The 23,227-nt window shown below is 68.0% G+C and overlaps 2 protein-coding genes across 3 annotated transcripts in view; both read left to right on the top strand.

Moving 5' to 3' along the window:
* The window catches only part of RNF157 (ring finger protein 157), a 51,848-nt gene extending 41,088 nt beyond the window's left edge, over positions 1 to 10,760 (top strand). Inside the window, exons 12-20 of one of the 2 annotated variants that reach the window (XM_055131044.1) lie at positions 1,971 to 2,209; positions 2,593 to 2,719; positions 3,681 to 3,792; positions 3,941 to 4,128; positions 4,233 to 4,292; positions 4,784 to 4,832; positions 5,806 to 5,910; positions 8,243 to 8,281; positions 9,104 to 10,760. In XM_055131044.1, coding sequence (XP_054987019.1) covers positions 1,971 to 2,209; positions 2,593 to 2,719; positions 3,681 to 3,792; positions 3,941 to 4,128; positions 4,233 to 4,292; positions 4,784 to 4,832; positions 5,806 to 5,910; positions 8,243 to 8,274 — 912 coding nt within the window. In that variant the 3' untranslated portion in view covers positions 8,275 to 8,281; positions 9,104 to 10,760. The remainder of the gene's footprint in view (positions 1 to 1,970; positions 2,210 to 2,592; positions 2,720 to 3,680; positions 3,793 to 3,940; positions 4,129 to 4,232; positions 4,293 to 4,783; positions 4,833 to 5,805; positions 5,911 to 8,242; positions 8,282 to 9,103) is intronic. The other variant, XM_055131043.1, reaches the window with a different exon arrangement.
* A 929-nt stretch (positions 10,761 to 11,689) lies between these two features.
* FOXJ1 (forkhead box J1) lies at positions 11,690 to 15,826 on the top strand. The gene is made up of 3 exons (XM_055132047.1): positions 11,690 to 11,813; positions 12,265 to 12,862; positions 14,307 to 15,826. Exons 2-3 carry the CDS (start codon positions 12,380 to 12,382, stop codon positions 15,066 to 15,068), a joined length of 1,245 nt encoding a protein of 414 aa, XP_054988022.1. The 5' UTR covers positions 11,690 to 11,813; positions 12,265 to 12,379; the 3' UTR covers positions 15,069 to 15,826.
* Positions 15,827 to 23,227: the final 7,401 nt, after the last annotated feature.

Below are 23,227 nucleotides of genomic sequence, written 5' to 3'. Positions count from 1 at the left end.
GGCAGTAAATATTTGAGAGGAACTCCTGTATCCAGACGTTTACCCCAGAGGAAAACGCGGATACCTGCCATTCCTCTTATCAGGCAGGTAGGGAATCCTCGGCGGAGGGGGGACCAGCAGCCTTGTTCAGAATCGGCACCATGCAACTGAAACCAGGGGCCATTGCCGCCCGTCACATTCCAAACATTTCCTTGAATTTATTTTCTGTTTGTTGATTTGCCTTTGGGGCCATACCCAGAGGTGCCCAGGCCGTGCTCCAGGCTCTGCTCAGGGATCTCTTCCTAGTGGGGCTCTGGGGACCCTACATGGACCTGGGACCGAACCCTGTCCATCCACAGCAGGCAAATGCCTCCCTCTGTACTGTCTCTCAGTCCCTAAAACCCTCCTTTCTTAAAGAGGATTTATGCTTGTAGAGAAGCAATTGAAGTAGATAGTCTGTATTGCAGAATTGGGAAGATAATTGGAAAAAGCAGAGAATATATGTGTGTATACATATATATGTACATATATATATATGTATGTATCACGAACCTTAGAAACAGGGCCGGAGTGATAGCACAGAGATAGGGCACCTGGGTTTGATCCTCGGCATCCCATATGCTCCCCTGAGCACCGCCAGGAGTGATTCCTGAGCATAGGACAGGAGTGATTCCTGAGCACAGCTGGGCGTAGCCCAAAACCAAAAATAACCAAAAAATCCATCAGGCTTTGCTAGCAGTAGGCCTGGTAGCCCAGAAACACTTGGCACCCCAAGCACTGGGTCTGGCAAACAAACATGGGCACATGACTTGCCTTGGGCGCTGTCAGGTATGGCCCAGAGACAAACACAGCCCAAACCATTTATGCTTGGCACTCAGAAGTCGTAGAATTTAGCACCAAGAAAATGACCTGGAAAAAGAGACATTTGCACACATCCTGTAGGTAGCAGCAGTGTTTGCACACGGCCCGTCATCGGGGACAGCAGCAGTGGTCAGGGCTTGTCCTGGGACGCACAGGAAGGGGGAGTGGGAGTGGAGGTCAGCCTGAGGACAGTGCTGGAGCAGGGTGGCCTGCGGAGAGGCCAGGACGCTCCAGCGTGGTGCTCAGGGCAGCACTGAAGTGACCTGATGACCTCGGGTCAGCTCCCTCCTCCCTTTGGTGTCCAGGCACCCTCATGAGCAGGATCAGAATCCAACAGACAGCCACGATGAATTTCATCCGTAGGGGGTCCCGAGAGGTAGAACGGCAAGCGGGGCCCTTGCCGTGCCAGCAGCCAAGCCGACTTCAGCCCCTACCGACATTCAGTGCCCTGAGCAGAGCCAGGAGCAGGCCCTGAGCACAGAGCCAGGAGCAGGCCCTGAGCACAGAGCCAGGAGCAGGCCCTGAGCAGAGCCAGGAGCAGGTCCTGAGCAGAGCCAGGAGCAGGCCCTGAGCACAGAGCCAGGAGCAGGCCCTGAGCACAGAGCCAGGAGCAGGCCCTGAGCAGAGCCAGGAGCAGGTCCTGAGCACAGAGCCAGGAGCAGGCCCTGAGCACAGAGCCAGGAGCAGGCCCCGAGCAGAGCCAGGAGCAGACCCCGAGCACAGAGCCAGGAGCAGGCCCCGAGCACAGAGCCAGGAGCAGGCCCCGAGCACAGAGCCAGGAGCAGGCCCTGAGCACAGAGCCAGGAGCAGGTCCTGAGCACAGAGCCAGGAGCAGGCCCTGAGCAGAGCCAGGAGCAGACCCTGAGCACAGAGCCAGGAGCAGGCCCTGAGCGCAGAGCCTAGAGGAAGCCCTGGGCACTGCCGGGCACAGCCCAGAAGCAAAAACATAGCAAGGAAGTTTGCCCGTGTTGGTGCCAGGACTCGGCCCGTCTCTCGGAGGGACGGACGCCCTTCCGCCCGCTCCCAGGCCAGCTGCAGACAGACACGGCGGCAGGGCCGAGCGGGTAACGCGATCGTGCGGCCACAGAAAGGGCGCGGGGTTCATGTTCGCCCTGTCTCTGGTTCCCCAGTCCTCCGAGAACATCCCTCCCGGCTACGAGGTGGTGTCGCTCCTGGAGGCCCTCAACGGGCCCCTCACCCCGTCCCCTGCCGTCCCCCCACTCCACGTGCTCGGAGACGGCCCCCTCTCAGGAACGCTGCCTTCCTACGGCAGCGACGGCCACCTGCCCCCGGTCAGGACACTCTCCCCGCTGGACCGTCTGGCTGACCGCGGCGGCCCAGGACTCCAGCTCAAACGGAGCCTGTCCAAGTGAGTGGGGCCGGCCCTCGGGGGGTGCCAGTGCCTCCCCCACCGGGCAGGGGCGGGGGGCTGCAGGGCTGCAGGGCTGCGGGCCGAGCCTCTCACCACGCTGGCAAGTGGGGCAGGCTGAGACGGGCAGGGCCTGGGGCCTCGGGGGACAGGGCTGGAGAGATGGGACCGCGGGGAGGGCGCCCGCCTTGCACGTGGCCATCCTGAGTTCCATCCCGGGCGTCCCCTCCTGCGCGCTCAGGAGTGTCCCTGAGCGCAGAGCCAGGTGTGGCCCCTGAGCACTGCCGGGTGTGGCCCGGAAATGCACCCTGAAGCCAGAAGGCCGTGGGGTCGGTGGCTCTCGGGCCCACGGTCTCCTCAGCTTCACGCCCTCCTCCCTCCAGGTCCGTGTCCCAGAACTCGGCTGTGCTGCCCGAGGAGGAGGACGGGGAGGACGGCGAGGAGGAGCCGTCCTGCAGCGAGTCGGAGACGCGCCTGTCCCCGAGGCCGCCGGCCCAGCACCTGGGGGAGGCGAGTCCTGGCCGCCCCTGCAGCCCCCAGCCCGTTCACCCAGGGACTGAGCCCCCCGCGGGAGGGACGCGGAGGCTTCAGGGTCGGTGGGTTCCCGTATAAACCCCCCAGGAGCCCCCGAGGGGCTGGCGGCCAGCACAGCGCCCCGGGCCCAGCCCCACGTCCACCTCCCACGCCACATGGGGCCGCAGGCTTCCGGGGGAGCACCGAGACCCCGAGAACGCCACGGCCGTGGGCCCCTGCCCCAAATCACCTGCCAGCTTGGCCGGGCGGGGCCCCCTCAACCCCCCGTGCAGCCCCTTGAAGCAGAGAAGGATGGAGAGCTGGTCGCTGTCCTGTCCAGGGTGGGGGTTGCTGGACATGGCGGCCACAGGCGGGCAGCCCCAGGGGTGCGCAGGCAGCGTGTGGGGGACAGGGCAGGGAAGAGGTCACGGCACCCGCGGTGGGCAGGGGGAGGGGCTGAGCTCACTCGCTGCGGAACCGGAACCTGCTGCCGGGGGCTGGGAAGGCGACACTGGGGTGTGCAGGGGACATTCCTGGCCAGCTGGGCTCCGGGCGGGCCAGGGTCAGCGGCAGCTCAGGTCACAGGGCCTGGCCGACGGCAGGACACAGGCTGGGGAGGCAGCAGTGAAGTGGGCACCGCCCGGCCGCCGCGAGCTGGGGAGCTCCTGGGCAGAAACGCGCAGGCAGAGAGCCAGACGGGGGCGGGGGGCTGTGTGTCCGTGGGGGAGGGTGTGGGGGCTGGGGGCCGCAGGACTGGACGGCGGTGGGGCTGTGGCCTGGGCCGCGCCTGCTGTCCCTTCTCCTGGTTGCTGGTGTCCCCGAGTCACAGCTGCCTGGCCGTGTCACCTGAGCTGCAGGCGGGTGGGGCGGGGGGCTGTTGGCGGTGCGGGCCATCTGGCCGTGGCAGGCCCCTGGCCTCCTCCTGACCCCGCTCACCGCCTTCCCCCGCCGCCCCCAGGACTGCGGGGTGACCCCCGAAAGTGAGAACCTCACCTTGTCCTCGTCGGGAGCCATCGACCAGTCGTCCTGCACGGGCACCCCGCTCTCCTCCACCATCTCCTCCCCCGAGGGTACGTGGCCGGACCCCTCGGTGGCGGCCCCTCGGGGCTCCGGGGAGAGCGTGTGGGCAGGGCCCGTGGCCAGGCCGCGCTTGGACATGGTGGCCGGAGGGAAAGTGCCGCCGGGCCCCGGCCTGACCCGGCCCGCCCGCGCCCGCAGAGCCCGCGAGCAACAGCCTGGCGCAGTCGGTCATGTCCATGGTGTCGTCCCAGAGCCGCCACTCGCAGCTCAGCACCGACACCGTCTCCTCCATGTCCGGCTCCTACGTGGCCCCCGGCACCGAGGACGAGGCGGAGGCGCTGCCTTCGCCCCGCGCCGCCAGCAGGGCCCCCTCGGAAGAAGGGGAGGTGAGTCCTGCCGTCCCGTGTCTGGGGGTACCCGGAGCGGGGGTGGGGAGACGCCCCACTTCTGCCCCGAAGGCCCCGTCGCCTCTGACGCCGCTGTCCCGCAGGCGCTGCCCGGAGCGTCTCCTGACCGGAACTTCGTTGGCCTGGAGGAGCAGGACGCGGAGGTACGGGCAGGCGGCTGAGCCGGGCGCGGGCTCTCAGCACCAGGGGCTTCCCGGGAAGATGGCCTGTGAGCCCCGGTCTCGCCTCACCCCTCCTCCCCTCAGCCCCCTCTCCTCACCCCTCCTCCCCTCAGCCCCCTCTCCTCACCCCTCCTCCCCTCAGCCCCCTCTCCTCACCCCTCCTGCCCTCAGCCCCCTCTCCTCACCCCTCCTCCCCTCAGCCCCCTCTCCTCACCCCTCCTCCCCTCAGCCCCCTCTCCTCACCCCTCCTCCCCTCAGCCCCCTCTCCTCACCCCTCCTCCCCTCAGCCCCCTCTCCTCACCCCTCCTCCCCTCAGCCCCCTCTCCTCACCCCTCCTCCCCTCAGCCCCCTCTCCTCACCCCTTCTCCCTCAGCTCCTTCTCCTCACCCCTCCTCCCCTCAGCCCCCTCTCCTTACCCCACTCTCCCAGCCCCACTCCTGGCGCTGAGCTCATGGCGCCATCCTCTGTCCTAGGGGAACGATGTGCTGGAGGAAGAGGATGTCTCGCCCACCCAGGAGGACGGTACAGGACCTGCTTTGCTCCCAGGACCCCGCCGAGGGCACGGGGGCGCGCAGGGGGCCGAGGGGGTCTTCCTCAGAGGCTGTGCTAGCAGAGACTGGGGCCCTCGGCGCCTCCCTGGGGCTCGGGACGCGGAGGAAGGAGGACACAGGAGACACGGGGCGCTGTGCGTGCTCAGGGGGACCCTCAGGCTGTGCGCCCAGAAGGTCACGGGCACATTGAGCGACTCAGCAGCTGCTCCGGGCACAGGGAGCACTGTGGGCCGGGCCAGACCCTGCAGTGGCCTCCCTGGACAACAGCCTGGCTGGGTGGAAGCACCTGGCTTGCTAGTGAGACTCAGAGAGAATGTTCTGGAAGAAGGGGCGGGCGTGGGGGCTGCCCCTGTCGCCCGTTGATTCTGCTTGAGCTGGTGCTGCCGGGGAGCGGGGGCTGCGCGGCTGGCCGGGCCGGCTGGGGAGCGGGGGTGGCCGAGGCCCGCGGGGACTTCACCCTCCCAGAAGCTGTGCTCACTGGCCGGGGTGCGCTCGCTTTCACAAGACTCACTTCTAAAGTGCTCCCCTTCCTCTCCTACATGCCAGTCCCCGAGCCCCCTCCCCCGCGGGCTGCGCTTGTCTCAGGCAGAGCCCGCGATGGAGCCAGGTCAGACACGGGGTCAGACACGGGGTCAGACACGGGGTCCCACCCTCCTCGGCCCCGCGCCCTTCCCTTGCCCTGACCGGCTGTGGCGTCCTCGCGGCCCCCTGGGAGCTGAGTCCCAGGAGACCCCAGGCTGGCAGGGGCCCAGGTCGGGCCAGCGCGCAGGAGGGGCAGACCCCCCCCCATCCCATGGCTCCTTCCCGCCCGCCCGCTCCCCCCAACGCTGTCTCTTTCCGCATCTGGTTCGGTTTGGTTTTCTGTCTCCATCCCCGAGACCCCCTTCCGAGGCCGGCGCGGCGGAGACGCGGCCGCCCCCCTAACCGCGTTCGCCCCGTTGCAGGCCAGCGGACATGCGCTTTTCTAGGCCCGGAGTGTGACAATAACAATGACAGCGCCAGCGTGAAAGCACTGGACAATGAGCTGTGCTCTGAGGCCTGCCTACCCGGTGAGTGGCCGCCTGCCGGACACGAGTTGGGGGGACGCCCCGCCCGCACCCCCACAGAGGCTCACAGCGGGGCGGCGTGGCACGGGCCCCCACCCCCTCTAGCAGCACCCGGTGGACCCGAGAGCCTGCCTGTGGGTGCCTGTGCTGGCGGCTCTGAGCCCAGAGAGGGGGCCAGGCCTCAGGACCATTTCCGGGGCACCCCTGCCCCTGCCCCCCACACGGAGGCCGCTCTAGGGAGCGCCCCCCACAAGGCTGAGCCTGCTCGGGGCCACACGTCCTCCTCTGGCCCGCCAGGGGCCCCCCATAGGGAACCCCACCGCCTCCCCGTGCTCCACTGGTGCTCCCCCAGGGACTCCCCACCTCTCCATGCTCCACTAGTGCTCCCCCAGACCCCACTCTTTGGGACCCCCGCCCACCTCTCCGTGCTCCACTAGTGCCCCCCAGGGACTCCCCACCTCTCCGTGCTCCACTGGTGCTCCCCCAGGGCCCCCACACACTGGGATACCTACCCTCTTCTCTGTGCACCGCTAGTGCTCCCCCAGGGACTCCCCCACTTTTCTGTGCTCCACTGGTGCTCCCCCGGCCTCGAAACACACTAGGGCCCCCACCCTCCCCTCCATCCTCCACTAGCGCCCCCTCAGGGCCCCCCCTGTGGCCGCGCCCTGGGGAGGGAGCCCCCACAGCAGGGCAGCCAGGCCACATCCCGGTCCAGTGCTTTCCTCGCTGCACGAAGCGGCTGCAGGCTTGGTGCGCGCCGGCCTCCGCGGCGGCCGCCCGCTCTCCACCCGCGGGCCTGGGCATGGCGCACAGGCGTTTCCCAGCCGTTTCTTTGAGGGCCCGGCCTCAGCCCCCCCCTCGCTTCTCCCTCCGGCAGAGGAGGGGGCTGAACCGGAGCTGCCCGCGGGCCCTTCCCTCCCCGCCTCCCCCACCGCTTCTGTCTGTCTGTCCGTCCATCCGTCCATTTGTTCCTCATGTCTTTTTTGCCAAGTGTCAACCCGTCTGTCTGTCCCTGCTCCGCTCATTCCGTCCTCCCGACTGCAGTCCATGTCCCTCCCCGTGCCCACACTGTCCCCCCTGGCTGTGCTGTGCCCGTGCCCGCGGCTCTTGCTGAGGGTCAGAGGACAGGATCGGGGGACGGGGCTCCCCACACGGGGCCCCTGGCTTCTGTGGCAAGGAGGAGGTGGCTCCCAGGAGTGGCCCTCTGCTGGCTGGCCTCTCGCAGGCTGGCCCCGGGCCCCCATTGGTGCCGTGGGAGCTGCTGGGAATGAGCCCACGCACGTGCTTGCTGCTGCGCGCCCGACGGCCCCCGGCCAGCCGCCCGGCACCCACCGGCTCCCCTGCGGTGGCGAGCCTGGAGAGAGGGGAGGGGCGAGGAGAGAGGGAGCAGGGCTTCCCCGCGCCCACCTCTGGGGGGAGGGCAAGCACAGCCCTTCCTGGGTGCGTCCTGGCCCAGTTCTGCCACGAGCCTCCCTCCGGGCATAGCCCCCAGAGAACCTTCTGGAAGCATCAGCCGGGGCAGGTCTCTGCGCAGGCTCAGCCGTGGGCTCCCTCACATCCCGCTGGGGGAGTCGCCCCTCATCCCTGAGGAGAAGAGCCTGGAGTTCCCCACCCCCCTCCTCACCCAGGGCCCCCTGGCCCCGCTCCTCCGAGAAGCTTCTCGGTGCTCTTGGCCCCACGCCCCATGCGGGACGGGCAGGGGGCACACAGTCTGAAGCTCCCTCAGAGGGTGCCAGCAGTGGGCTAACAGCACCGTGAGACCCTGCAGGTAGCCGGGCCCCGGGTTCCAGGCACCCCCGGGGCAGGCACGGTGGCCCCGCGGAGCGAGCGCTCGTGCTGAAGCTGTTTGTTAGCAGAAGAGCAGCTGTGTTTGCGGGTGTGCGGGGCGGACCCCCAGCGGGCAGGGCACTGGCCTTGCACACGGCCCTCCCGGGTTCAGTCCTTCACACCCCGTGGGGTCCCCCGAGCCCCACCAGGAGTGAGCACTGCCGGGCGTTTCCCCCGCACCCCAGACTTGGTTCAGTAAAAGAATCTGATATTCTGGGGAAGACAGAGACCCCCGCCCCGCCCCCACCCCAGGCCTCAAAGTCAGTGGCGCTGCCCACCCCCCCTTAAGAATGAAAGCAGGAGCAAAAGTGGGGTGCAGGGATCCCGCTGTGCCCCCCCAACCTCCAGGCCTCTTCAGTCATCCCCTTGTGGGATGGGAGGTGACTCGGGGGTCCCGCTGGCACCGAGGGTCCGGGGTAGGGGCTCCCACGGCGCCGCGGGCGTCTGCTGCTTTCATCCTGTGTCTTCTCTCCCTCACCGTCTGCTTCTGGTCTTTCCTGCCGCACAGCCGCAGCCCGGAGTCACGCCCCTAGGCATTGAGGAATAGGTATGGACGAGCTCGCGGAGCCCCCGGGGGCCGCTCCTCACAGCCCCCAGGGCCGCCTGGGGCGAGGCAGCCTCCACCTCTCCCCGTCCGGGCCTTTCTCTCCGGACAAGGGGCCGTGGGGGTCCTGCAGGCAGGACGCGAGCTCAGAGTCGCCCCGAGTGTCTGTGGCTTCCCGTGGGCCGGGGCAAGCGGAGGCGTTCAGGGGTTCCTGCAGAGTGAGGTCGCCGGGGGGCATCTGCAGGTGGGGGTGCAGCCTCTCCTCTCGGGCCTTCCCTGCACTGGCCGGGCTGGGAGGAGATTTCGGGGTGATACGAAGTGCACGGAGGGAACACAGCCTCGGATGGGGGCGCTGTGCGCAGGCGAGAAACCAGGCGCCCCTAGACGGCGTCGTGCCGGGTGGGTGCCCGCGCACCCCAGGCCCCGGGGTGGGCAGGATCCGGGCAGGCCGTGGCTGAGACCAGCCGGTGGCGGATTGCGGGGGCGGCGCCCCGTGGCTGTGCCTGTCACTTCCTGCTACCCCCCACAGCAAACACAACCCCGGGGGCCCAGTCAGCCCCTCGCTGGGGCATCCGGCCGCTCACTCCTCCCTCTTCCTCCTCCCGGAAGGAAGCTCCAGGCCGACTTCGCAGCAAACAGGCGTCCACACGCAGGGCCCGGCCACAGGACGCGGTGGGGGGGCAGGCACACCGGGGAGGGCCCCCCACTGTCAGGGGCCCCGCGGAGCGGCCCTCCCCGCACATTCTCACATGCACACACGAGGCGCCGGGCGCACGGCGCTGCCATGCCCAGCGGGGCTCCTGACGCCCACCCTCTCTCCCCCAGGCGCCTGGCAGGCCGACGACAACGCCCTCAGCCACCGGGGCCGAGCGCGGTGGGGCGCGCCCAGAGCCGAGGAGGAGGGCCCCGAGAGCCGGCCCGGCGTGTGGGGCCCCTTGGCGGTGTGAGCCCGCCTCCCCCGCGCCCCTCCCGCCCGCCCCGTCTCCGCAGACCTGGGCCCGGCCTCGTCTCCTTGGTCCCCTTGAACTTCCCCCTCCAGCAAGACGGATGCCACTGGCCGAGCCGCAGCTGGACACTCTCCACGCAGTCTGGCACGTGCCCGAGTGTCGTCGGTGGAACCGAGTCCGCGGCGTCTCCTGGCGGGGGGCAGCTCGCCAACAAGGAAGCCTCTACTGCGGGGCGACTGGGGGGGCCCTCAGGGGAGTAGCACTGCACTGCAGGGACCCCCGGGAGACCCCCACTCCAGGGGGCTGGGAAGCTGGTTCTGGCCTGGGAATGCTCCCACCCTTCCGGACATCTCATCTCAGCTGGCACTGAGGGGCGCCTGGGGTCCCCCCTGTGCCAGGCTGACGTCATTCTGCCCCCCAGCCCTCTCCGCAAGAGCTCCTGTGAGTGGCGTGGCCCACGATCTCTAGTGGTCCCCGAGCACCCCAGAGAAAGGGGAAGATCACGCAGGGTCCTGCTGACCTGTCACCCCAACCTCCCCCGTTTGCCTCCCTCCCACACCCCCTGAGCCTGGGAGACAGGACCCCTGGGTGCCTGTGCAGAGCACCTGGACACAGCAGGGCCCAGCCGAGTCGCTAGGGGGTCCCTCCACTCCAACTGCCCAAGTGCCCCCCCCGACCATGGGGCCGTGGCTTCACCGTTGGTCTTGGGGGAAAGGTGGGGGCTTCGGGGTGAGGGTGGGGCTGAATAGGGCCAGGGTACCCCGCCAGTCCCCAGGTCGTGGGGGCATCTTGGCACCCCATGAGCATACATGGCCAGGAGGATCCCAACTGCCCGAGTCTCCAGGGTCTGCCCTCTGCCCCCCACATCCACGGCCCCTCTCATGTTTGAGATTTCAGCAATAACCCCAGCCCCCATGTCTGAGGCATTTGAGCTGAGGGTAGGGCACCTCCCAGAGTGGTGGTCACTGGGAATGAAGAAGTGGGGAGCTCAGAGGAAGCAGCCCCTCTGAGCGCCGTGGGGGAGGGGAGAGCCGCTCAGGGCTCTGTGCTCTTGACCCCCGCAGGCCCTGCTTTCAGAAGGAAGGAGCAGGTTAGGGTGTCCCGCATCCTGCAGGCCTCCATTCGCCCACCCCGACCCCCTTCCTGCCCTCCTGTTCTCATTTGGCTCTTTGGCAGGCAGAACCCCCCCCCACCCCGACCCAGGGGCTCTCCAGGCAGCCCCCCCTTCCAGAGGTAGAAGTGATGCCCCAGCAGGAAGGAGATGAGGCCCGCAGCCCCAGGTCTGAAAGGGAGCTGGTGCCTATCTGATGCCCCTTTGCACCCAGTCCCTCCCCGCTGTGCCAGCACCCACACAGGGCACACCCTGGCACAGACCCACACACTGTAAGGGGCTGCCCCCGTCCTGCCACGTGTGCGCCCCTCGCTCCCCAGACTCCATCGGCGGCACACGAAAGGGGGGGACGGCAAGGTTGCAATATTTATGGATTGCTGCATGATTCTTTAAGATGAATAAAACTGTTTACAAAGAAGGAGAACCGCCGGTTCCCGCCGTGAACTTCTTCCCAGCACCCAGCACCCGGATTTCTGCACTCAGGAGTGCGGGCGGGAGGGGCCTCGTGGAGGGGGTCCTGTGCCCTCGTCCCCTGGGCAGCGGCCCGCAGCCCCCAGGCTCCCAGCCGTCCCTCGCCTCTGCAGCGCTTACACCAGAGAACGCCCCACACTGCAGCTCGTCAATAATTGAAGAGGCCGAGCGGCCGGGGACAGGAGGGCGGGCGGAGGGGGGCAGTGCCCAGTAAACCGCCCGTAATCCCTGAGACTTCAAGTGGGGGGAGACCAGCAGGACAAATGCCCCCCACCCCGCAGAAGTTCGGGCAAGTCCCGGGCTTTTCGGAGCTGCCCCGGCCCCGCCCCGTTGGCTGCGCTCCCTGCACGCCCCCCCCCGACCCCCCAGCCAGAGGCCGCGGCACGGGAACCCCAGGGGGTCTTGCTGAGGGCGGCGGGGACAGCGCCGCGTGTGTGGAGGGGCAGGTGGCCCCCGGGCAGTCGGCGGGGCGGGCGCGGGCAGCCGAGGGAGGTCGGGGCGCCGGGACGGGAGGACGCGCCGCCCGAGCCCCGGGGAGCGGGAAGCCCGCGCGCCGCGGAGCCGGGCAGGGGCGCGGGGCCGGGGGAGGGGCCCGGCGCGAACGGCCCGTCGGGGCTGGGCGGCGGCGCGCGGCCCGCGGGCGCGAACCCGCGCTGGACGCGCTGGCGGGCAGCGGCCGGGCGGCGCGGGAGCGCACGCAGCCGGGCGAGTTCCGAGAGTTGCCGCCGCCGAGAGTGGCAAGTGCCCGCGGTCTCCTCGGAGACGGGCCGACCAATAGCGGCCGCGGAAGCTGTTTATGGGGCGGGGCGTCGCCATGGCAGCGAGAGAAGCCTCCGGAGCGGCTACTTAATGCCGGTCCCGGGGCCGCAGGCGCTCAGAGAGGCGCCGTCGGGCGGGGAGGCGACGAGGGGCGCTAGTCGGGCCCTGGAGCTGCGGGCAGAGACGCGGGAGGTGGCAGGAACTTCTTCGAGAACCTTCCTTCGGCCCGGGCGGCGCTCCGAGCCAGGTACGGGGCCGGGAGGGCGGCGGGCCGCGGGAAGGGCGGGAGTCGGGCCTGTCCGCCCTCCCCGACGGAGGTCGCGGCTCCGCCGGCCGACGTCGGAATTCGGGGGAAACTGACTGCCCGCCACCCAGACTCTGTCCCCTTCCTTCCCTTCCCGCCCCCCGGGCCCCCGCTCGGGGAGCCGCCTTCAGGGCCCAGCTCCTCGACCCTCGCCCGTCTTTCCTGCCCCCCGTGCTCACCCCTACTTCCATTTGCTGCTGCCGGGGGTCTCTGGGTTCCCGCCTCGGAGACCCCCCGAAGCTCGGCCCCGCTTGACCTGTCCTCTAAAGCCCCGGGAAGAGAAGGAGCGGGGGGGGGGGGGGACGGGGGCGACCCCCGCGTTCCAGCCGTGCGGCCGTGCGGGGGGCGGGGGGCGCCGGGCGGGACCGGCTCAGCCGCCCCCTGGTCCCCGCAGGCGCCGCGGCCGCGCGGGGAGGCGGATGGCGGCTCGCGTGTAACCGGAGCCGCGGGGCTCGGCCCGGGCTCCGCCCGCGGGTGTCCGGCCGCCCCTCGGAGCGCCCCCCGCAGGCATGGCGGAGAGCTGGCTGCGCCTGTCGGGCGCGGCGGCGGCGGAGGGCGGCCTGGAGGAGGCGGGCGCCCTGGATGACAGCCTGACCAGCCTGCAGTGGCTGCAAGGATTCTCCATCCTCAACGCCAAGGCCCCGGCCCTGCCCCCCGGGGGCACCGACCCCCACGGCTACCACCAGGTCCCGGGCTCCGTGGCGCCGGGATCCCCGCTGGCGGCCGACCCCGCCTGCCTGGGCCAGCCGCACACGCCGGGCAAGCCCACCTCGTCGTGCACGTCCCGCAGCGCGCCCCCGGGGCTGCAGGCCCCACCCCCCGACGACGTGGACTACGCCAGCAACCCGCACGTGAAGCCGCCCTACTCGTACGCCACGCTCATCTGCATGGCCATGCAGGCCAGCAAGGCCACCAAGATCACGCTGTCGGCCATCTACAAGTGGATCACCGACAACTTCTGCTACTTCCGCCACGCAGACCCCACCTGGCAGGTAGGGGAGGCGGAGGGGCCCCTGCCTCGCCCCCTCCCCGGGCCCTGCCCACACAGCCTCACTCCGGAGGAGGCTCCTCCCGGGTCCCCAGGCTCGGACCCGGCGCTCCTTGCTAGCCAGGGAGGAAGGCTGTTGGGAAGCGGAGTCCAGGCCTTGAGGTTCCAGGGAGGGAAACTCACTCCCCGCAGGACCGCGGAGGGGCCTGGCCTGGGGCACCTTTTTCTCCCGGATCCTAGAATTCCCGCTGTGCCCAGGACAGTTTGGCCCGGCCCTGCCCGGCACTTTCTTCCTTTCGGTTGGTTTGAAGTGGGGGGCAGGGCAGGGTGAGGGCTGGGCCCTTCCTAAAACTCTGCCCAGCCCCCCACGTGCCCCTCGCGGGCTCCAGCTTCCACACCTCCCCCTCTTCTCCCTCGGCCTCCCCGAGGGGACAATTACCTGGGCCGGTGCTTTCCACAGGGGCTCCTGCCGCCCTGGCTTCCAGTTCCCGCTGTCAGGAACCCGGCTCAGTGGCACGGGGCCAGCGGCAGTAAACACCCCCGCCTGACCGGGGTCTCTGCCCGGCCCAGGCCCGCCACACTGCCCACCTGCGGATGAGCAGTGTGCGGGGGGGGGGGGGGGGGGTTGGGGCCCAGTGACTGCTACCCGAGAGCCCTCTACCCTCAGACCAGGCGCTGCTGGGTGGGACTGAGGCCCGGGAGTGTGGGGCAGTGCCTCTTGCAGCCTCCGAAATAGCTCCCAGCCTGGGAAGTTGAGGCAGCAGACCGGGCCCCGGGCCTGAGCACTGTTCTCTGGGCCCCGTAATCATCAACTGTGACTAACGCCCCCTCCCGAGCCTTAGGTGGGTGAGAAGCGGGCCAGCAGCCAGTTCAGCAGACACCCCATTACTGCACATGCACACATCACATGCACGCACATGCACACACATGTACACACATGTGCACGTAAGCACATATGCATACACATGCACACACGGGTGCACACACATGCTTACACATGTACACACGTGCACGTAAGCACATATGCATACACATGCACACGGGTGCACACACATGCTTACACATGTACACACATGCACATGTAAACACACGCACACATGCCTACACGTGCACACATGCGCACAGCGGGACCGCTCAGCCCACTGACCACACAGTCGACCATCAGGCCTGGGCACTGGGAGCAGCTGTCCAGGCCCTGGGGGACCGGCGGCCTTTGGCCAGAGCGCCCTGTGGCGGGGGAGCGGGCGGGCAGGGGGTGGTACTGGTCTCGGATGACTGAGCAGGCCCATATCCCAGCAACAGGGAACAAAAGCCCCTGCGGCTCCCGGGTGGCCAGTGTCCCAGAGCCTGCCCCCCAGCAGCGCCCCCCCCCCGGCCCCCTCGGAGAGGTGCGGGCGTGGGGGGCCCCGCCACTCACCTGCCTCTCCTCTCCCCCGCCCCGCACCCAGAACTCCATCCGCCACAACCTGTCCTTGAACAAATGCTTCATCAAGGTGCCTCGGGAGAAGGACGAGCCGGGCAAGGGGGGCTTCTGGCGCATCGACCCCCAGTACGCCGAGCGGCTGCTGAGCGGCGCCTTCAAGAAGCGGCGCCTGCCGCCTGTGCACATCCACCCGGCCTTCGCCCGCCCGGCCTCGCAGGAGCCCAGCGCCGCGCCCTGGGCCGGGCCCCTGAGCGTCAACCCGGACGCCCAGCAGCTGCTGCGGGAGTTCGAGGAGGCCACGGGGGAGGCGGGCTGGGGGGCCGGCGAGGGCCGGCTGGGCCACAAGCGCAAACAGCCGCTGCCCAAGCGCGTGGCCAAGGCCCCGCGGGCCCCCAGCACGCTGCTGCTGACCCAGGAGGAGCAGCGGGAGCTGGAGCCCCTCAAGGGCAACTTTGACTGGGAGGCCATCTTCGACGCGGGCGCGCTGGGCGGGGAGCTGGGCGCCCTGGACGGCCTGGAGCTGAGCCCGCCGCTGAGCCCCGCGGGCGACGTGGACCTCACCGTCCACGGACGCCACATCGACTGCCCGGCGCCCTGGGGGCCGCCCGGAGAGCAGGCCGCCAACAGCCTGGACTTCGACGAGACCTTCGTGGCCACGTCCTTCCTGCAGCACCCCTGGGACGAGAGCGGCGGCGGCTGCCTGTCCCCCGAGCCCCTGTTCGAGGCCGGTGACGCCGCGCTGGCCGCTGACCTGCAGGACTGGGCCAGCATGGGCGCCTTCTTGTAAGGGAGCAGCCCCACACACGCGCCCCGGGCAGCGCCGAGGGCGGCCCAGACTGCCCCCACCACCGGCCCCACGATCCGCCACAGCCCAGGCAGGGCCTGAGGCCTGGAACCCGAGGCCAGCCACCCCCGCCCCCAGCTCGGACCCTTCCTGCAAGCCCGGCTGAGAACTGGGGGCCCTCGGGGCCGGAATTGCTGCCTCCCCGCCCCCAGCCCCCATACACAGTGTTTGCTCCATCTTCGTCTTTTCCTGCCCCAGACAGTAGCTGAACCGCCTCCTGCGCTGTTGGAGGGGCCTGGCGGGGCGGCGGCGGGCGGGTGCCCAGAGCCCTCCGCGGGCGGCTTCTCCCCGCTCCCAGGTCTCTATCCAGAGAAAGTTCCCAGGTACAACAGATGCTAATTAGCTGACAGCAAATTAACCCCCTGGAGGCTTCTCCCGTCAAAACTTCCCCAGGGCCTGGCCGGGCGGAGGCTGGGAGAGGGGCGCAGAGGAGCCGGAGTCGCCGAGGCGGTGCAGAGACATCCTCTAAGGCCCTGGAGGTGGGGCCGAGCCCCGGCCGAGCGGGGGCTCTGCGGCGGGGCCCGCTGCGGGGGGCGGGCGCTAGGTAGAGTAGCTGTAGCGAAGGGTTAACCAGGAGGTCCCGACTGAGCTGCCCCCAGCCGCCTCCTGCCTCCACCTTTCCGCCCCACGGGGCCCTTTAACCTTTTTTTCATGGAAAGTTATTTACAATACAACATTTTTAAAATTAAAGTTTTTTAAAATCAAAAATGGACCAGCTTGTAACTTTCTTTGGGAAGAATGCTGAGGTCAGCTTGTGTGTGTGGCGGGGTGGGGGTGCGGCTCTTTGTTGGGTTTTACTGGGGGGGGCGGGTTGGGGCCACACCTGGTGGAGCTCAGGGGCCACTCCCGACGGGCTCCGGGGACCCCGTGAGGCGCCCGGGAAGGAACCGGGGTCAGCAGCGTGCAAGGGAGCGGGCTCTCGGCGGGGGGTCTCTCCAGCACCGGGACCCTTCCCGTCTGAGGGAGGGGGAGGCTCTGAAGACCTAAACCGCCCCCTGCCTCAGTGTCCCCAGGGTAGAGGGACCCAGAGGCAGCCCTGGGGGCCGGCAGTGGCCCCTCCCACCCACACCACGGGGCAGAGACGGCCCCCGAGGATCCTCTCGGCCCTGGGGACTCAGGGCTGCTGGCTGGTCGCCTGCCCCCCACAATGGGGCCTGCCTGGGCTCGCCCGCCCTGCCCCAGCCCTGCCTGCCCTCTCGCCCTCTCAGCCTTTCCTGCACGGGGAGGGGCACAGCCCAGGGGCCCCTCCCCACCGACCGGGCTGTCCCCCTCAGCCGCCTGCCCTCCCAGCGTGAGGATGGACACAGGAAACCGGGTGTCAGACCTTCTGCCCATCTCCAGCACATCCCCTGTGCGGCGCGGGAAGGGGGTGGGTGCTGGACACACACACACAGGCCCACGCAACAGGCGCACACATGCATACAGGCCCCCCCCACACACACACAGGCACAAGTACAAAGGCCCACACATACACACAGGCACACACAGACACACACAGGCACACCTAGACACATACAGGCACACACACAGGCATACACAGGCACATACATGCACACAGGCACATACTTGCACACACAGGCACACACATACACACAGGCATATACATGTATACAGGCACATACAAGCACACAGGCACACACTTGCACACACAGGCACACACTTGCACACACAGGCACACACATACACATAGGCATATACATGCATACCGGCACATACAAGCACCGGCACACACTTGCACACACAGGCACACACGCACACAGGCACACACACAGACCCACACTCAACCCTGCAGCCCTGGCCGCCCCCACAGCCCCTCTCCCAGCCCCTCACCCCTTCACTCTGCAGGCTGGCGCCGAGCCCACCTGGCATTCCCCGCCTAACTTGCCACTTTCATTTGCTAATTATTCCAAATATTTCTCTAGGGCACACACAGCAGGCGGCCGGGGTGGGCAGGGCTGCTGAGCCGGCCCGGCCTCCTCCCTGGGCCCCCCCACCCCAACAGTTCTCTTCCCCCTCAGCACAGCTCTGCCGCCCCCCCACCCCCCGCCTGGCTCCCACCCCCCGCCTGGCTCCCCAGCTACCCCGGCTCCGAGGGTCCCCACAGGAGCCGCCAGCCCCAGCCAGTGGGTACAGGAACCTAGGACAGCGGGGAACGCGCCCCCCTGCCGGGACCCACCGGGGAAGCAGGGAGCAGGTGGGGTCAGGCCTGCCCGTGGAAGCAGGGGCCCGAGACTGCCCAGAACGCCCCCCCAAGCTCCGCAGAGAGGCGGGGCCGTGTCCCAAGGCGCTCCAGCAGCCGCCGCGCTTTCTGAAGGTCCCGGATGCTGGGCCAGCACCGTGCGGGATGCTGGGGTTCGATCCCCAGCACCACGGACGAGCCCTGAACACCGCCAGGCGTGACCCCCAAACTCAGAAACCAAACATCCAAACAAAGCCAGAAGCTCCTGTGACCACGTTTATTCACAGATGGGATGGCCCGAGCCCGTGCTGACCCCACTGTCACCCTCAGCTTTCGGGCCACTCTGCACTCAGGAATGACTCCTGGCGGTGCTCGGGGACCAGGTGGGGTACTGGGGATCAAGCAGGGCCAGTGTCCTCCCCTGGACTATTGCTCCGGCCTCCGGGGGCTCATGCTTGCGGGGGTCAGACCCTCCCAACGCCAGAAACCTCAGGTCTCTTCAGGGGAGCCCAAGGGAGGGGGCAGAGCTCCGACTTGGGGGGCCCAGCTGCGCCGCTCCTGTGGGATGTCTGGGAAGCACTGGGGCCCCCTAACCCCCCACTCTGAGAATAAACTCTGGGACAAAGGCCCCCAGCCTCCTGCTGTGCTGGGCTGGCCAGCCCCTGCCCCACCCCCGCCCCAAGCTTAGGCCGGAGGTGCTGGACTTGAGGAAGGAAGGGCAGCAGGGCAGTGGGGGTCAGGCCTGCCAAGGCAAACAGGTGTATTTGCCTCCCCGAGGGGGCGGGGGCGGGGCTGGCCCCCTGGCAGGCCTGGGCCTGTCCGAGGACCAGGATGAGGACGTGGGGGGCCGCCTGCACAATGGGGTGAGCTGACACATTCCTGTGGCTGGGGATGGCGGCACAGGTGAGGCGGAACAGGTGTCCTGGGCCACCTGGCCTGGGGGCTGCACCCAGCGGGGTCCCAGAGGCACATGGACCTGGGGTCAGCTCCTGCTCACATCTGGCGGCAGGCCAGCCTGCCCTGGGCGTCCGCCCACCGCCCGGTGTCCAGCAGTGTCAGCGCGGGGGGGGGGGGAGGTGGCCCCTTGCCCGGGGAGAGCATCAAGTCCCAGGCCCAACTGTTCCAGGAGGGGCTGGTCCTGCCGCCCGCTCTGCTCCGGGCAGGAGCGCTGGGCCTCGCTTTGCCCTCGAAGGAAGCAGCTTCTAGAACACCAGAAGCCAGCTGAGGGCCCGAGCCAGCGGTCACACAGCCCGGCCGGGCCCCATGAGGCCGGGTCCCCACGGCCTCGGGATAAGGAGCCTGAGCCAGCCAACAGGCCCCGCTGCCCTGCCGCTCACTGGGCACCAGGCCTGGCCCCCGCACCAGCGCTCCCCGCCTGCCCCCTTGATCTCAGGGAAGGCGCTGACTTGTGTGTGGTGCAGCGCCTGCCTCAGAGGCCCGCAAGCCCAGTGGGCAGAGCCCGGGGAGGGCACCTCCGGGCCTGTTCCTTCTGGGCTCCAGCTCCTCAGGTCGTGATGCGATGAATGGATGGATGGAAAGATGGACAGATGGATGGATGGATGGATGGATGGAAGGAAGGAAGGATGGATGGATGGAAGGATGGATGGATGGATGGAAGGATGGATGGATGGAAAGATGGATGGATGGATGGATGGATGGAAGGATGGAAAGATGGATGGATGAGGGGCTGGAGCGATAGCACAGCGGGTAGGGCGTTTGCCTTGCACGCGACCGACCCGGGTTCGATTCTCAGCATCCCATGTGGTCCCCTGAGCACCGCCAGGGATAATTCCTGAGTGCAGAGCCAGGAGTAACCCCTGTGCAGAGCCAGGTGTGATCCAAAAAGAAAAAAAAAAAGAAAGATGGATGGATGGATGGATGGAAGGAAGGATGGATGGATGGATGGATGGATGGATGGAAGGATGGACAGATGGATGGATGGATGGATGGATGGATGGATAAATGGATGGATGGATGGATGGAAGGATGGATAGGAGGATGAATGGCTGGCTGGCTGGAGGGAGGGATGGATGGACGGATAGATGCAAGGATGGATGGATGGATGGAGGGAGGGAGGGAGGGAGGGAGGGATGGATGGACGGATAGATGGAAGGATGGATGGAGGGATGGAGGGATGGATAGACGGATAGATGGAAGGATGGATGGATGAATGGACAAATGGATGGATGGATGGAAGGATAGAAGGATGGATGAAAGGATGGATGGATGGATGGATGGATAAACAGATGGATGATGGATGGATGGATGGATGAATGATGGATGGATGGAAGGATGGATGGATGGATGATGGATGGATGGACAGATGGATAAACAAATGGATGATGGATGGATGGAAGGATGGATGGATGGATGGATGGATAAACAGATGGATGATGGATGGATGGATGGATGAATGATGGATGGATGGAAGGATGGATGGATGGATGATGGATGGATGGACAGATGGATAAACAAATGGATGATGGATGGATGGAAGGATGGATGGATGGATGGATGATGGATGGATGGACAGATGGATAAACAGATGGATGATGGATGGATGGAAGGATAGATGGATGGATGATGGATGGATGATGGATGGATGGAAGGATGGATGAGCTACTGCCTGGACAGCAGAGTGGGGAGCTGACAGAGCTGCAGCCGTCACCGCCGCAGCGGGAGGGGAGGGGCCGTGAGACACGCCCAGGCCCCTGTTCAGGAAACTCAGAGGCCCGGGGCCCGGTGTGGGCCCAGGTGGCTCTGGAGCTGCTTCAGACCAGTGGGGGGCGCTGCTCATTCCAGGCCTGTGGGGTGGGAGGGAGGGAGTGGGGACTGGGACCCAGCAGGGGCGGGGTGGTGGTGGTACTCTCCAGACCCCCAGCCCTGGCCCGGGAGTGAGCGCCCCGGAGAAGAGAGAAGAGACGGTCACTCACTACTTCCCGATGCTGTTTTGGGGGTGCCCAGGTGGTGCTCAGAGCTTGCTCCTGGCTCTGTGCTCAGGGATTACACCTGGGGGTGGGTGTCGTGGGGCCAGTGTGGTGCCAGGGGTCCAACTGGGGTCAGCTGTGTGCCAGGAGTGCCCTGCCCGCCACCCTCTCTCCAGCCCTCCTCGCCCTTCTGTTTTTTAACCCCACCCCAACCTCCAGGGGCCAGAGCCAGAACCGCAGGACAGCTGCCTGTCCCCACCTCACGGGGTGGTGGGACCCATACCCAGAGCCCTGGGTCTCACCAAGGCGGGCCCCCCCCCGAGCCTGGCACGGGGCAAAGATTAACCTTGGGGTTACGCCAGGGAGGGCCCGAGTGCTCCCGCCCAGAGCCAGCAGCACAGGCGTCTCCGGCCCTTCTCTGCTGCTGAGGGGCGGCCATCCCGCGGGGTGGGGGGGGCACAGCCCACCCCAGGGCTCACAGCTGCCCTCGGGGTCCACTGCCCTTGACGATGCGGGCTGGGCCTGAGCCCGGGGGCCCTCGTCAGCCGACGGGCTCCAGCAAACGCCCCACCTTGATCTGTGATGTCCGAAGGCCTGAAGCGGAGTGGGGGAGGGGTGCAGGGAGCTGACAGGACACACAGTCGCGCCTGAGGCAGCCTCTGCGGAACCTTCCAGAGTCCTCACAGGTGAGGAAACAGAGGCACGGAGAGGCACCGACAGGGCTGTGGTGAGGGGCCAGAGTTGCGCCCCCAAGTACCCCTGATGGTGTCACCTTGGCAGCGTGGGGCACAGAGCGTGGCAGAGTGGACCCACGCGGGGCGGGGGGGCGCGCCCAGCCCCTCCTTCACACTCAGGAACAAATGGCTGCAGTCAGCGGGCACGCCCCCTGCTCTTCATTCACTCATTCACTCCACTCGTCCGCTGACTCACCTCTCACTGACTCACCCCTCAGGTCCGGCAGCCAGGAGCCCCCAACAGAGGACAAGCACGGAGGCCGCGCGCCCAGCAGGCGCCGACAAGGCCACGGCCGGGCCCCCCACCTCTCCCCACTGCCCAGCGCCAGGGAAGGAGGCGCCTTCAGTCGTCAGGCTGGAGTCCCGGGCAGATCCCTGCCCCTGCCGCCCTCCAGGGACTGCCCAGACCCTCCCTGCACCCCCGCCCCCCCCACTCACTGCTCACTGCTGCCAGGGCACGGCCCCCCAGTGGCCCCAGGCCCCTGGCCACTCCAGCCGGCTTCAGTTCAACCCGAGACACCGCGGTCGCCCCTTCCCTACTTCCCAACAACCCTAAGGAGCCTCTCTCCTCAGGGGCCCTCACCCCACCCCACCCACGGCCCAGACACTGAGTCCCCCAACACCTGGTGGAAATGACGCCCCCAAGGACTGGACAGACCCCCCCCAATTCCCAAGGTGCTGGTCTAGCGTGCGCGCAGCGGGCAGCAGGAGGCCAAGACCGCAGAGCGTCCAGGCCGCGGGAGGGGTGGGGGCAGTCTCCCCTGCGGCGGGCCTGGGGGGTCAGAGGTTGGCGGCAGGGGGCCCTGCCCGCCCAGGCCGAGGCTTCAGAGTCTGGCGGGCAGATGGACCCGCAAAGAGGCGGCTGCACCAAAGCGCTGAGTCACGTTCCAGGCACGCGGCCCCAGGGGACCCACGCGGGGGGGTGGGGGTGGCGGGGCTGCGGTGCACGCGCAGGGGCAGGGCGGGTGCGCGAGCAGGGGGTCAGGACAGGTGGCTGGTGCGCGCGCAGGGGCGGGGCGAGCTGCGGGCGCGCGCACAGGGGCGGGGCGAGCTGCGGGGGCGTGTGCAGGGGGCGGGGCGGGCTGCGGGCGTTGGGGAGGGGGGAGCGGGTGCCGCGCGCTGCGGAGCTGCCGGAGGCGCGGGACGGCGGGAAGGGGTGCGCGGGGGGGGGGGGGCTGCGGGAGCGCATTGGGGGTCCCGGGGTTCAGGCCCCGTCCGGGACCCCCGCGGAGGGCAGCGGCTGTGTCCCCGCGGCCGGGGGCAGGGGGCGCCGCGGGGAGGCCCCGGAGCAGTGCGGGGCCCGGGCCCGGGTTCCTGCCCGCGGCCCGCAGCGCCGTCCACACCTTCCTGCCTTCGAGGCCTCTGGAGGTCTCTCGCCATTCCTTGCTTCCGCTCCGCATCCACCGTCCTCCCCTTGGCACCCCCCTCCTCCCCTCGGCACCCCGCTGCAGACCCCCCGCTCCCCCCACCAAGCCTTCGGCGCGCACCGAGGTTGCAGCGCGCGGGCGCGGGCGCGGGGCACGGTGGGTGTCGGGCGCCCCCTCGCGGCCGCCGGCTGCCGTGCACGCGCCCCGTCTCCCTGCCCAGTGGGGGCCTGGAGTGGGGGCGCCCTGGGACGGGCCCCTGTCGTGGGGTTCTGGGCCTTTTTGTCGCTGTTTCGGGAGGCCACACCCGGCCGTACTCAGGGCTTCTTCCTGCCTCTGCCACAGTCGTGGCAACGGAAGGTTCTGGAAACAGGGCACTTGATTACCAAGTTGTACTTGGGGGAAAGTGAGGAAATAGCGAATAGCAGGCACACTCACACACCCACACGCAGTCACACGCACACACGCACGCCCAAAATCACACGCAATCGCCCACACACGAGCACACTCACACACTCTCACATACAAGCACACTCGTGCACACATTTACAAAGAGATTCTGTATTTCTTTTGCCACCCCTTTTGCAGAAAAATAAATCACTCAGGACCCCTCTGGAAATCTACCTTCCTTAAGTCAACAAACCAAAGCTCCCCTCAGTGGCCCCCTGCACGGTCCAGGCCCCCAAAAGGGTCCATCACCCCCCCTGGGAGGGAAGCGCTGCTAACATGATGTTGCAGATAGCGCTGTGCAGGGGCTGGCGCTGTGCAGGGGGTGGCGCTGTGCAGGGAGTAGCACTGTGCAGGGGGTGGCGCTGTGCAGTGGATGGCGCTGTGCAGGGGGTGGCGCTGTGCAGGGGGTGGCGCTGTGCAGGGGGTGACCGCTGAGTGAGGCAGTCTT

The sequence above is a fragment of the Sorex araneus genome, chromosome 3 (genome assembly GCF_027595985.1).
Source record: "Sorex araneus isolate mSorAra2 chromosome 3, mSorAra2.pri, whole genome shotgun sequence".
NCBI classification, from domain to species: Eukaryota; Metazoa; Chordata; class Mammalia; order Eulipotyphla; family Soricidae; genus Sorex; species Sorex araneus.
The sequence above is the reverse complement of the archived record's forward strand: the minus strand, read 5'-3'. Positions and strand labels throughout refer to the sequence as shown.